This window comes from Centruroides vittatus, unplaced genomic scaffold (genome assembly GCF_030686945.1).
Source record: "Centruroides vittatus isolate TY-2023 unplaced genomic scaffold, ASM3068694v2 contig_817, whole genome shotgun sequence".
NCBI lineage: Eukaryota > Metazoa > Arthropoda > Arachnida > Scorpiones > Buthidae > Centruroides > Centruroides vittatus.
In genome coordinates, this window is record NW_027122532.1 from 362,057 (window position 1) to 375,506 (window position 13,450).

At 31.3% G+C, this 13,450-nt stretch overlaps 1 protein-coding gene across 1 annotated transcript in view; it reads right to left on the bottom strand.

Moving 5' to 3' along the window:
• Window positions 1-5,063: 5,063 nt before the first annotated feature.
• SREBP (Sterol regulatory element binding protein) overlaps window positions 5,064-13,450 on the bottom strand; it is a 65,867-nt gene continuing 57,480 nt past the window's right edge. Inside the window, exons 14-16 of the mRNA XM_067278666.1 lie at window positions 9,326-9,499; window positions 7,323-7,446; window positions 5,064-5,576 (exon numbers count right to left, since the gene is read on the bottom strand). Coding sequence (XP_067134767.1) covers window positions 5,350-5,576; window positions 7,323-7,446; window positions 9,326-9,499 — 525 coding nt within the window. The 3' untranslated portion in view covers window positions 5,064-5,349. The remainder of the gene's footprint in view (window positions 5,577-7,322; window positions 7,447-9,325; window positions 9,500-13,450) is intronic.

The window sequence follows — 13,450 nt, forward strand, 5'->3', positions numbered from 1 at the left end:
AAGAATTTGAGGATTTTCCCCCTTCAACTCAATTACTTCCGATTGATTTCTTAAAATGGAACCGCTCGATATTCCTAGAAAATTATATTATTATTATTTTACGGAAATAATCAAACCATAAATTGTTTTATTTATTGAAGTGGCCTTTTTAAAATTTTATTTCATTATTTTTTCCTCGTACCTTCTTCCACTGTTAAAAATGTTAATGATGTTTTGCTATTATAAAAATTACTTATACTGTTTAAAATGATGATGATAATAAAATACTATATGTATAGTCAAACCCCAGTTTAGCGCCAGCTCCGTAAAGCGTCATAGAATACTCGTAAACAGTGAATTACCGAAATATGTCGTTATACCCGAATTACGAAACTCTTACGTAATATCGAGATTCGCGCATTATTTCAGGTGCTTCGGTACAGCGCTACACTCGATTCAGTGCCAATTTCGTAGGCGAATAAATTGTAGCGTCAAGTCGAAATTCGACTACACAGGGTGGACCAAAAGTAAGTTAAATATTCAGTAGCACAGCCGTATGTTTTTGCCATTTGCAAAATATATAGGGCTTCAATTTAAAACTCAAGTCCAGTCTATCATGATAATGGTACATATTGGTTGTATCCATTCAGAATGTTTATTTACTATAAAAAGTAACAAAATCTCCGAGTGGCCAGATATATTGCACCACGAGAACCACGTGCGGCTTGCTATAATAATGGTTTGGTTCGGTTTATTTGGGTACGGCAACACGACACCTGGGCGATCTGCCGGGATGCCACCCACGAGGACTTTCCATGGGAAACTGACCCCTATTTAGGTTGTTACAAACTTGAATAGCCCGTACTTAGTGCCACCTACCAGTGGCCGAGTGGATAAAATCATAGTAGATTGATTCACTCTTAAGACGGTGTTAAGACACGTGAAATTGTCCACGTTTCTTCACACGTTTACACACCTGAATGCTAGGTGGTCCTCCTAAACGGCAGATTGCCCTCGTGCGTGTTTCGTTGCCTTGTTCTATCATTCTATAATACTTTTACTTGTACAAACGAATAATGTACAAAATCCAAAGTACAAAGAGAGATTCGTCTCGCATCTGTCGCAAAATCTCTCGAATTTTCGAGTGTCTTTAACTGTCAAATGTATTAATTCCCAAAGTCTGGAATATCGATTGTTTCGGAAATAATCTCGTATTGCATTTTATGATTATGGTGTTGTGTGAAAGCAATTAAGATCGGTGCAGCTTCAAGTTGTTCTTTTATCAACCAATCCATTGTATTTTCGTCCAAGGCATTATTCATTTCTACGGTTTCGTATTTGTCGTTTTCGGAAACATCCGAGGAGGGAAGTTTAGCGTAATTCCGTAACGTAAACGTTACGTAAATCACTCGTAATACACGAGTGATTTACGTAAAGTTGCCTAAGTCCATCAATTCAATCTTCTTAAATAAAATTACCATAGATATAGTTTTCGACGTTATAAACTCGTATTCTTCGCCTTTCCTTTCAATGCTGTTAACTATTGCAGGTGTCAGTGTAATAATAACCTAGTTACGAAACTGAAGAGCCACGATTCTTGGATTTTTTGGTGGTTATTCTAAATCTTCTTGAAGACGACAGTGAAAAAGAAAAGTAACACACAAAAACACCTAACAGACGTAAAGAAAACCCGGAAATCTTCACGTGACCATCCCATTGGCGAGGTGCAAACCCACCATCAATTACAAGTGTCAGTGGTTTCACCGATTTGTCCTCTCTTCGTAGTTTTTCATCTGGGTAAACCTATTTTTAGGTTATTTAACTATATAGTGATCTCACCAGTCCGTCGTAAAGCGAGTCGTTATTTTACCCATAAGCTCTGTCATACATTGGGACTACGTTTCTAAAAAATGCGCAATATTTTGCCAATAAACGTGCCACCTCGTTGTCATTATAGGAAATTTATATGATCGTATAGCGAAGATAATCATTTTTTTTTTTAGAAGAGTTGACGTATTTTTAATACGAGTCGATCAATATTGTTAACGTATATAGCACGCGGAGTGTTCCAAATACACTGACCCTGTCCTTATCACGTTTATTATTGATTATTAGTGATGTAACGAATATTCGGTTACTACCTGGTATTCGGCCTATTTTTCACTATTCGGCCGAATACCTAAAAACAGGAGTAAGAAATAACAAAAACACAGTAAATTAATCATTTTGTTAACTTTTATTAATGCTGAACATTAAACTATAATTATTAAAGTTAATAAGAAATAGCATCTAACTCTAGTATTAAATTATTTCATAATTAAATAATATTATAGCCTTTATCTAGCCCGATATCTTACGGCATAGATGGCGCGTAGGTTAGAATGTATCGGGCATTAATGTTATTGTTTAGTTAATTATGTTATATTCGTATTCGCGTATATTTTTATATTTATACGATATATTTGAACTGTTCCACAACTGGGGAGAAACTACAGACCATAAATGTCCCCACTAAAGTATATCCTTAGGGTACTATTCAGTCTACAAATACGTAGTAAAAACAAAATTTTAGTGTTTAATTAAGGAGTTAAAATGATCGATTGCAAATAAAATAACTTATAACTTACATCTAAATACCAACAACTGCCGAATCGTAGCGGGCTATTTACGGCTATTACATAAATTATAAACCAATTTGGCACTAGAGGTAGACGTTAGGCTCCATTTGATATTAAGTTTAATAATTATAATTTAATTAATTAATTTAAATAATTTAGACCTAATGGAAGAAAAAATCGTAGTGACAGCGGGCCATAGAGAGCACGGTGCGCGATCTTTGCCATAATGCGGTTTGCGCGCCAATTTTCGTACGTGCGTTAATCGAGCCGAATAGTTTGGCCGAATATACTATTCGTTACATCACTATTGATTATATAAGATTCGAAGAACATTTATAGCATAATTTACCCGAATTTTTAGAGCATCCGTCCAATTTAAAAACGATTTTCCTATTGGAGAAAGTTTACTATGTCGCGTGCTTCATTATAAAACAAAAAATGATGAGAGCTTTTTGGGAATCCGAAAATAACCTTTTAAATTAAATTACATAAAATACACTCAATACCGGATGATCGTAATTAACATACCCCGATTTAACGCTGTGTACAAAGATTTAAAACTTCCAAATGAAACCTAATTTGGCATGTGGACATACTGAAGACATTTCCGAAAATGTACTAAAACTCGCCACTATAGTACTTTTGGGTGTTGCAACCCTACCGTGCATATCAAGAATACAGTACATCAACACCAACAATATAGTAGATGGGTGGTGAGGAACAGGGTCAGTCAGTATAACCGGGAAAAAATTATGGTGGTTTCAATTATAATTGTGCATCTCCACTTAATGTATTGGTAGGAGAGTTGCACATTGTACACTATATAAATGGCTGCAATTATGCTCGTTATAGATTGATCAGCACAAGGGCTGGAAAATGATGTCCTAAATTGTACTATCCACCAATTATGAGGGTTTAAATCGAGTTAAAGCCCTCTTTCGTTATACTTTTACTAGTTTGTCAGCAGCAGGCCACTGTTTTACAATTCGTTTTTTATAGTATTTCAACGAGGTTTATTCAGAGTATAGTAAAAGACTTGCTTTTATAGAACAGTATTGTATAAATTTTTGTAAACTTATATGAATTTATTAGGATACTCAACCCATATAAATCCATATTATAAATCCTCAAGCCAGTATCAGGCACACTAAAAACCTAATAAAGGGATGAAAAATAGGTTGAAAAAACAACGGTAAAGTTTTTTGGACATTTCCATCTCTTATGGTGAAATTTGGACTAATACAGGGATTACAAGTGATTTAGTCTAATCCAGCAACTTCAACCTTTAAATTTCCGGTACAAACGACGAAAATTAACAGAAAAAACTAACGTTTTCGAATCTCCATCGAGATCTTCCTCAGGTTCGTTAATGGAATGTCATGAGAATAGAACTCTTTTGAAGTTCAAAAAATCGAACATCTCCAGCGTGCGATGACGATGCAAAACATAAGATTGATATAATAGACCTGAGTCTACTAACGTAACGTCGCAAAATATCAATGCAGGAAATAAAACCATGTCTACCATCGTGGATTGACCTCCGAGATGTATCGCCACGCGTACGATAAAACGTTGCTGTCTTTGTAATTAATGCATTTCCCCGATTTGGTAGCTCTGTAAATCTCCAGGGTCTCCAATGCCCTAATGTGGTCCGTTTTGAACGACTTCTTAATGAGGGTGGCGTTATCGAAGTCCGCTTTTACATCGGGGTCCGTGGCATACGTCGATAACGCCACCCTCATTAAGAAGTCGTTCAAAACGGACCACATTAGGGCATTGGAGACCCTGGAGATTTACAGAGCTACCAAATCGGGGAAATGCATTAATTACAAAGACAGCAACGTTTTATCGTACGCGTGGCGATACATCTCGGAGGTCAATCCACGATGGTAGACATGGTTTTATTTCCTGCATTGATATTTTGCGACGTTACGTTAGTAGACTCAGGTCTATTATATCAATCTTATGTTTTGCATCGTCATCGCACGCTGGAGATGTTCGATTTTTTGAACTTCAAAAGAGTTCTATTCTCATGACATTCCATTAACGAACCTGAGGAAGATCTCGATGGAGATTCGAAAACGTTAGTTTTTTCTGTTAATTTTCGTCGTTTGTACCGGAAATTTAAAGGTTGAAGTTGCTGGATTAGACTTTATATGTACCGGTAGTCACGGGTGAAGTTTGTTTACAAGTGATTATATACTGTAATCATACATAATTTCAGGAACCTTTTAATCTTTTACAATAATCTATTTGATTTATACATAAGTGTCATAGGAGCATCTTATAACTTAACTGTTGGATCCTTGATTGTAATTAGAAATTAATTTTAAGTTTTATGGAGAGTTTTAAGTGATTTAACGATCCTCATCCACTATAATGGAGCAAATCAATCCACAAAGACCAAAATTGAAGCCAGTTATACAGCTTTTATGTTTGTACCTTACAAAAAGAAAAAAAAGAAAATATATTTACTTAAGTCATTTATTAGAGATTTCTACTGTTAAGTCATTCATTTCAAGCATTATGATTCTTAATTTTGTGTTTTATAAAAATCATTTTATATCTACAAAATGCATAAAATTAGAGTAATTTAAAATACTTTAGAATTTCAGACAACTGAATACAATACATATATTAACTCATATATAAAAAGGGTTCTAAAATTTGATTATTATAAATACTAACATAATAATTATAATTATGTTAATACAAAATATTAATGTAGTGAATAAAGACAATACATTTTTTTTTACAATTGAGCAGAAGTCACTATACTACCCAATGCAATCATTATTTGATGGCATTCCTGTAGTTTCTTTTTGTCTCCCAAACATTCGAGTATGCGGGCCGCTTCCGCCAGCATGCTCTCTTTTTCTCCCGGGGTTGACAGGACTAGATCCGGCAAGTGTCGACAGGCCAGTAACAGTGCTTCTGCTTGATCTCTTTCTTGCAGTACCTGATCCTCGATATTTGCACCTTAAGAGAGAATTATGATATTAATAAGAAGTTTGTAGTTTGTAATTTGAATACGTGGGAAGACTGTGCATCGAAGACGCATACGGCTTGCGCTGTATGTTGCTAAATAGGGACGACGGTATGTAACGTGCCCATAAAAAAGGTTTTGACGTATGTTTTCGGACTTTATAGCCATACTGTATATTTAGCAGAGTAAAAACATTATTTTGATGTATATAATGAATGAATATCTTGAGTCTAAGTTTAGATATTGACAAATTAAATCAGGTTTATATTTTATTTGACCTTTTATAAAATAGGAAGTAATTTTAGTCATTTAATTTCTCTTATTTCACTAATTCTCTTTAAGAAACCAGTAAGATCTACAATAAATTTAAACAGTGATGTCTGTTATTGGTGCTTATGTATGTCAAAAGTAATGCATTATCTAAATTATTAAAGAACTAGCTGACGCACTCAGCAATGCTCAATGTTTTTGTAAAAAAAAAAATTTTATCCATGCTTTTAAATTGCATTTGTTCAATAATTATTGCATTGAAGTACTTTGTTCCTTTTAAATATTGGAAGATTTTGGTAAAACTGTGTAAGATTTTTAAAATACTAAATGCATTATTACATTTTACATTGGAAGCAATAAAGTAAATTACTGGTATTTGGGCAAAGACACCAATTCAATGGTAACCACCACCAAAGCCAATTTTAGCCAGTTATGCACCATTAGATCATGTTCTTACAGTAAATTTATAAAACTATTTTATTTCCAGAATGGAAGTAACTGAACATGATATGTTATTGTGTTCTGGTGGAGTATTGATCTCTAGGAAGGAAACTCACAGATTCACTTTAGCATTTGAAAGAAATTTGTGGGCTTTTGTAAGTTTTTTACAAAATGTAGCTGGAACAAGTACATGTACATAGGAAAACATACAAATGGAAAGGATAAGAAAAATTTTTAATGAAAGTAATTTGTCAAAACTAATGTGTGACATATGACTGATTAAATTTTCAAATTAAATTGGTAAACTACAAAAAAATGTTCATAGATTGTCAAAATCAGTTGCACACTATTTCTGTTTTAAAAAAACAATTTCTAAAATTTCCTTTACTGAATTAAGTTTGGTGAGATTTTATTATACAGCAATCTAATCTTAGCAAGCAATTATTTATTGTGACATTAAAAATTGCAGTCCAACAATGTGACCATGTATTTTAAATTAAATAAATTTTAAAAAATATGACTCTCTTCACCTCAAACTAGTACTGTAGTGTCTTGCCCCTGTACATGCTTTCCTTGTTAGCAATAGGAGTCATGCCAATCATCTAACTCCTTTCTGGGGAAAATTTTTGAATTGAAATAATGTGACTTCCAATTTGCATTGGAAGTTTGGATATAGTTAATTGGAGCCTCTTTCTTCCTAATCTTTCAATATCTGATCTTGCTTTTCATCTATCTAACTCTGTTCTCGAGATTAAGGAAGGACAGACAACCGACAGTGAAAATTGAATTGAAAATAATTAACAAAACAGAACATTATACATATTTATGCATGTGATCTACTTTTGATTTTAAGCAATTAATATTTATTGTTTTTGGTTAATGAATTTTATTTTATAAACAAGTATATTATTATTTAATAATGTAGATAAAATCTTATGATTAAGTTTAGTGCCTTTAAAAAACTAAGTAATATGATACTTTATTAATTAACCAAGTATGTAGTTTTTTTTTTTAAACTAAAAACTTACTTTTAGCACAAATTAAGGAAACATTATTATTATTTCTTCTTCTGAAAGTTTTCTCTAACATCATTTGTGTTTTTGTAGGATTAACACCAGCTATTAATCGAATAGTTGCTTCGTACAGGTAGAGCTGAAATTGAAATAAAATCTATAAGTTAATAGTTTTTTTAATGTAAGCAAGTATATAATTCTAATAATTACTTATCTGCTTATCTTAATAAATATATAAAAGCAGTTAAAACATTATTTTCTGAATAATATTACTTTTCATTAATTAAACTTTGTTTCATTTTTATAATTAGTAAATTTAGAGGTTCACATAAAATACTGTAAAATAGTAACAATGTGCATTGACATTTTGTATTTGATTCTTAATCAAAAACCAATGTATTAAAAATGTTCAACAGATAATACATACACATTGCCAAAACGTACAATATATATCAAGATTCTTTAGACTAACTTTTGTAAAATTATAATAATTAAACTTACTATATTTGCCAATGAAGAGAAGTAACTACTAAACAAACGATTACTTAACAAAACAGATGATACTTATCTTCAAAGACATATTTTAGTGACATGGTTACACACACACACACACACTTCTTTACAAAATGCATGGATTAAATTGTTTTCATTTTTACTTTTCTAGAGAGTAGTGGAGTCTTAAAGACTACAGTTACATTCATTAAAAAGTACTTTTAAAAATAAAATTATTATTGTGAAGTCATTACATGTTGGGTTACAATTTTTAATCATATTTTAATTTTTAAAAATCACGTGGCTTCCAGTCCACACCAGATATTCATTACATAGTTAATCGAGACATCCAGCCCATTTACTTTCCTTGTCTGGTCTTGCTTTTCATCTAACTCTGTTCAAGATTAACGAACAGTGAAACACGTTACCTCAGATAATCTGAGTTTATCATATAAATAAAAATACAATGTACAAGATGCATTAAAATGTTAAATTCATTATTAATACCCTGTATGTGCTTTTAGAACAATTTCATTTAATAGACTTTCTCCAATCATTCCATTAAATTGAAGGCTTACTGTATCTGTACTGTGTAAAAGAAGTATATAATTGTATCATTAAGACATTTCTTTGTAATTAAATCTAGTTCAACAAAAATAGTATCACAGGTTGTTCCTAATGTAATCAATTAAATATTTTCATATCTTTCCCTTTAACAAGAAGTAGTCAATTTATCATTTGTACTGTGTGCACAAGCTAATTATTACAGTTCTCTCAATATAAAATATTTAGTTAGAAAGTAGTAAAAGTTCCTTTTGATGTACAAATAATAATTACTAATCAATTATTAAAGATGATTCAGAAGTTTTAATTGAATAAGTTAGTGAATTGTAATTATTAAGTTAATAATTAGATACAAAGTAATTTGTTTAGATGTTGGCAGTTAAGCTGCAATCTTATAATGATGATAAATTAAAAATTAATTCAGAATTTCTGGAAGAAAATCAGTTCAGTGGGACTTGAATGTGGGACGTGGGAAAATCAACTCAGTGGGACGTGATTTTCTTCCAGAATATCAGCCGAGCTGATTTTTTTTCTTCCAGATTTTCTTCAGACAGAGCATAGCTGGCCATGCAAAACAGTTGCATTGCCAGCTATGCTCTGTCCTATATATATAACATATATATGTGTACACAAACACTTGAATGCAAATTTAAACTAATTGGTGAATCTTCTGTCCGTGACTTCTCCTAAGGGAGGTTGGCAGCCAGCAAATACCACTGTTCTTTTTTGTGACTTTTATGAATAATTTCTTCCATATCTAGTCCCGTCCATTCCTTGAGGTCATCCATCCAGCCCTGTCTTTTTCTTCCCCTTGATCTTTTTCCATCAATTTTACCTTCTGATGTGAGTTTGGGATTTCATATTTCCCCCCTCAATGTGTGTCCACATTATGCTAAATAGTGAATACAGTATACAAAAAAAGAAAGTTACTTATATTTCAAATCAATATAAAAACTTCTTACTCTTGAATATGCTGCAGACATATGGTATGTCAATCTTCTTAAGCAATGCAAATCTTGTTGAAATCCACTTAAAATATGAAAATCGATTTCTCCGGTACGATTCATCTTCTGTTTTTCTTCCCATATTGCAGTCCGAGTAGAAAGTAACCAGTCGACAGCTAACAGTTGAAAGAGCTAAAATAAAAACTTTTATATTAATAATTTTCAATTTTATTTTAATATTAAGATAGAATAAGTAAGATGTTTTCTAATCTTTTAATTCCATCTTTCTCCATAAGTGATTATATTATATTACATATATATACACACATGAAGGGTTTGGATGTAAAACGTACTAACGGAGGTGGCACTTACGACACATACTAACAGCTAAACAGCAATGCATTTCAATTTAAATATTATATTATATATGTACTTTTGCTTTTTTTACTTTAATCAGAATAGAAAACTTCTGAGGACATTCAAAATTTTCCATTTTCTCTAAGTAAAGTACTTACCTATCTTTCACACCCAAACCATTCATATAATTACTCTTTCATCAGAAACAGAATTAAATAAATTCAATTTCATATTAAATAGATAATGCATAGGAAGCAATTTTAACTTAATAAATCAGTCATTTTTAATCATTAAAGAATTTATCTAGCCCTGGATTCTTGATCTTTTTTTGTTCCGTAGACCTTTTTCTGGTCAGGTGAAGGTCATAGACTAACTCCTTATCGGAATAATGCCTTTAAATGCATAAAATTAAATTACATAAGAAACCAATTATATAATAATATATGTGCTTCAGTTTTTTTCACATCTTAAATTTTGTGTTAAGTTGATTTTTACCTGGAAGGGTAAAAATCAACTTAAGCCCAGAGACCCCCCAGTTAAGAACTACTGATCAAGCCAAATTACATACTAGTTGACTTTTTATAAATTGTAATTGCTAACATAGTATGCAAATTCTGTTACGAAGACATGTTATTTACCAAAACACTACAATATTTCTTTTCTGAAATGTATTTTTCCTAATCCAAACTAATTATTGCAAGAGATTGTTTGGATTAATAAAATTATATACCAGGGGTGGGCAAGCAAGAGTTCAGTGGGAGCCAAAATGTAGGTTTTGCAAAATGCATGGGAGCCGCAGTTCTGTACTGTCATGGTGAATAGTATGGTAAGGCGCGCGATTTTTATTATATAATATAAAACAAATATTGAATTTTTTTAATAAACATATTTTCACAAAATTATAAATATAAAATTGTAAAAATAATAATAAAAAACAGAAATTAACACTTTCAGCAAGAGCCACATTTGCCCATGTCTATTATATACAGTATATAAAAGAAAAGTTAAGAATGATTACAGACAGTATAAGTAAAAAAGAAATATATGTGCATACATATATTTCTTTTTTACTTATACTAAGTAAAAAAGAAATATATGTATGCACATATATTTCTTTTTAAAATATAAGAAAACATTTGATACATGTGTGCTATACATTTTAACAAAATATAATTTATATTTTTTGAAAACATGACAAACTTATCTGCAATTTTTTTTCGTATTTGCTAGGATGTTTTGAACCAATTTTATTTATAATTAGCGAAAGTTCACAGTTTATCAATAATGCCTTCGATTGTTATGTGCAGAAATATATAAGCAAGCCGGACAAAAAATTAGCCACCAGTCAGAACATACCTAGTAATGGGAGATGCGCCATCTCCCACCTTTGACGATTTTCAATTGACCAAATCACACAACCATTTGTAGATCTTCTGGACAATACACTTCAAAACAACAACAAATTGGGCAGCTTCATTCACTTTGTATCTGTGGGCATAGCCAAACACGATGGCTTCTTTTTTCCAATTGGTAATGTGTTGTACAACCCATATTGCAGACTCAATTCGACACTTATCACTTCGCCAGTTTGCGAGACAGAAATGACCTTGTAGATAACATCTGTACAGTTTATCTCCCAACAACTCTATCATGGCACACACTGTGCAACCAGTAACTACCTATTGTCCTTTATGCTATGGGTGACTAATTTTTAGTCTGGTATGCTTATAACTTTTTATTATGTATAAATTTAAATACTGGCTTTTAAACTAAAATCAGGCAGCATATATTGGTAGAAAATTACAGGTATGATTAAAAACAATATATGCTGCCTGATTTTAGTTTAAAAGCCAGTATTTAAATTATTTTGATAATTGAATTTGTATATAAATTTATAAGCTAAAATAATTGGCTCATGTCATAAATATCAAATTTAACATATAGCAAAAAGAAATCTGTATTTGTACATAATTGAAAGTAAAATATACACAAATAAGTTAAGTTAGGAATTGTACTATGCAATATTTTAAATACATTTAAATAAAGTTGCAAGCATAAACTCTCTCATCAAAAAATAAATGCTTTAAAAACTGACAACAATGGGAATAGTTGCAATGTTCTAAAAGAAAAATCCATAGCACTCATTATCAGAGATGATTACTGTACTATTGTTAATCTGCATAACATTTGTCATCTGTTCTTATGTTTATGCTTCCTGTGATTTGTGAAACAGCACTCAACATGTAATTATTTTGTACCAATTTTAATCTGTATACTGTATATACGTCATTACCTGTACATATGATAGTGCTATCTGCAATTTGTAACATAGCACTCCCAACATGTATTCCTCTGTAAAATTCTTATTATATTTTCTACTGAATTTTCTAAAAAAGCACTGGACACCCATGGATCCCAACCATTTCTTCATCCCTTTTCCATTCTCACCCCCATCCCATCTTCCCCCTTTTAATAACACAGCTAGTACCTAAGAGCAATACCTGTCTTACTACTACCACCACCACCAGAAATGAATCAAAAATCTTTGAATAGACTAGAGATTAATATATTAATAATTCTACTTATAATACTAGAAGAAATCTTGTTTATTATTATTCTAAATGTAATCATTTGATTGAACATTTTTGATCATAAACCAATATCTACCAATGTATTTCGTATGTATGTAATACACCAACAACTACTGAATTATATTGGACTACTATAATGCAATTATTTTTAAATTAATTACTAAATTTTAAATTTGGTAATTAATTTAAAAATAATCATGATATAATCAGGTAACTGTTGGCATATTTGTGGGTGCACCCCAGCTGCTGCCACAACACTTTCCAATTAGAACTTCATCTGCGTAATTCATACTAACATTTGAATAATGAATGGAATTGACCCCACTAATTTATAGTTTAAATATGAATAAAATATTTAATCTTCTACTGTGTTCTTTGTAATCATGTTCAATACACAAACTGACAATGTATAAAAGATCATTTTTGAACTGACATAGAGAGATGGTCTTTGCTTCAACAATTCTACACTGAGCAGCAGAGTTCTAAGTGCTCAATTGAATAATTTGATGCTGATTAGAGAAAAGGACCCAGAAGAAGAAAAATCTTTAATCAGATTAATTGTAATTTTATAAATTTATTATTAGTGCAAATTTTATTGTTGTAGAATTATCATTTTTGTTTTGTAGCCAAAGCCCAGTACTGGCATTTCTAGTTTAATAGTTTTTTGTTTTGGACCTTGCAAAATTTATTGAACATAAGGATTCAACCATTTCGAGTAACAAATGAAGTACAAAACCCTTTAAATCAAGCTATTAAGGGCTAAATAATTGCTACATAATTTGCAGGAGATAACAAGAGATAGTGATTTAACTGTCTAACTTTAATAATTATAAATAAATTTAATTTAGCAAGATATGGCAACCTAGCCACCTAACTCTTGCCAAATTACTTAGTAATTATTTAGCCTTAATAGCCTGATAAATTGGCCATGTTTCTGTCATCACATTCATGAAATTTCACATTATTAAAGATTAACTGTTAATAAATATTTTATTATTAAAATACAGATAAAACTATAGTTTCTTACCATTACAAATTTTTTCCATAATTTTTGTTTTGTTTTAACAGACATATATTCGATAAAAAGTTCCAAAACGTAGAATTATTTGGTGCCGACCCGTATAAAAAACATTATAAACAAAAACCAATAGGAATAATTACCAACTGCACTGTTCAGTCCACCATTGCATAAGCT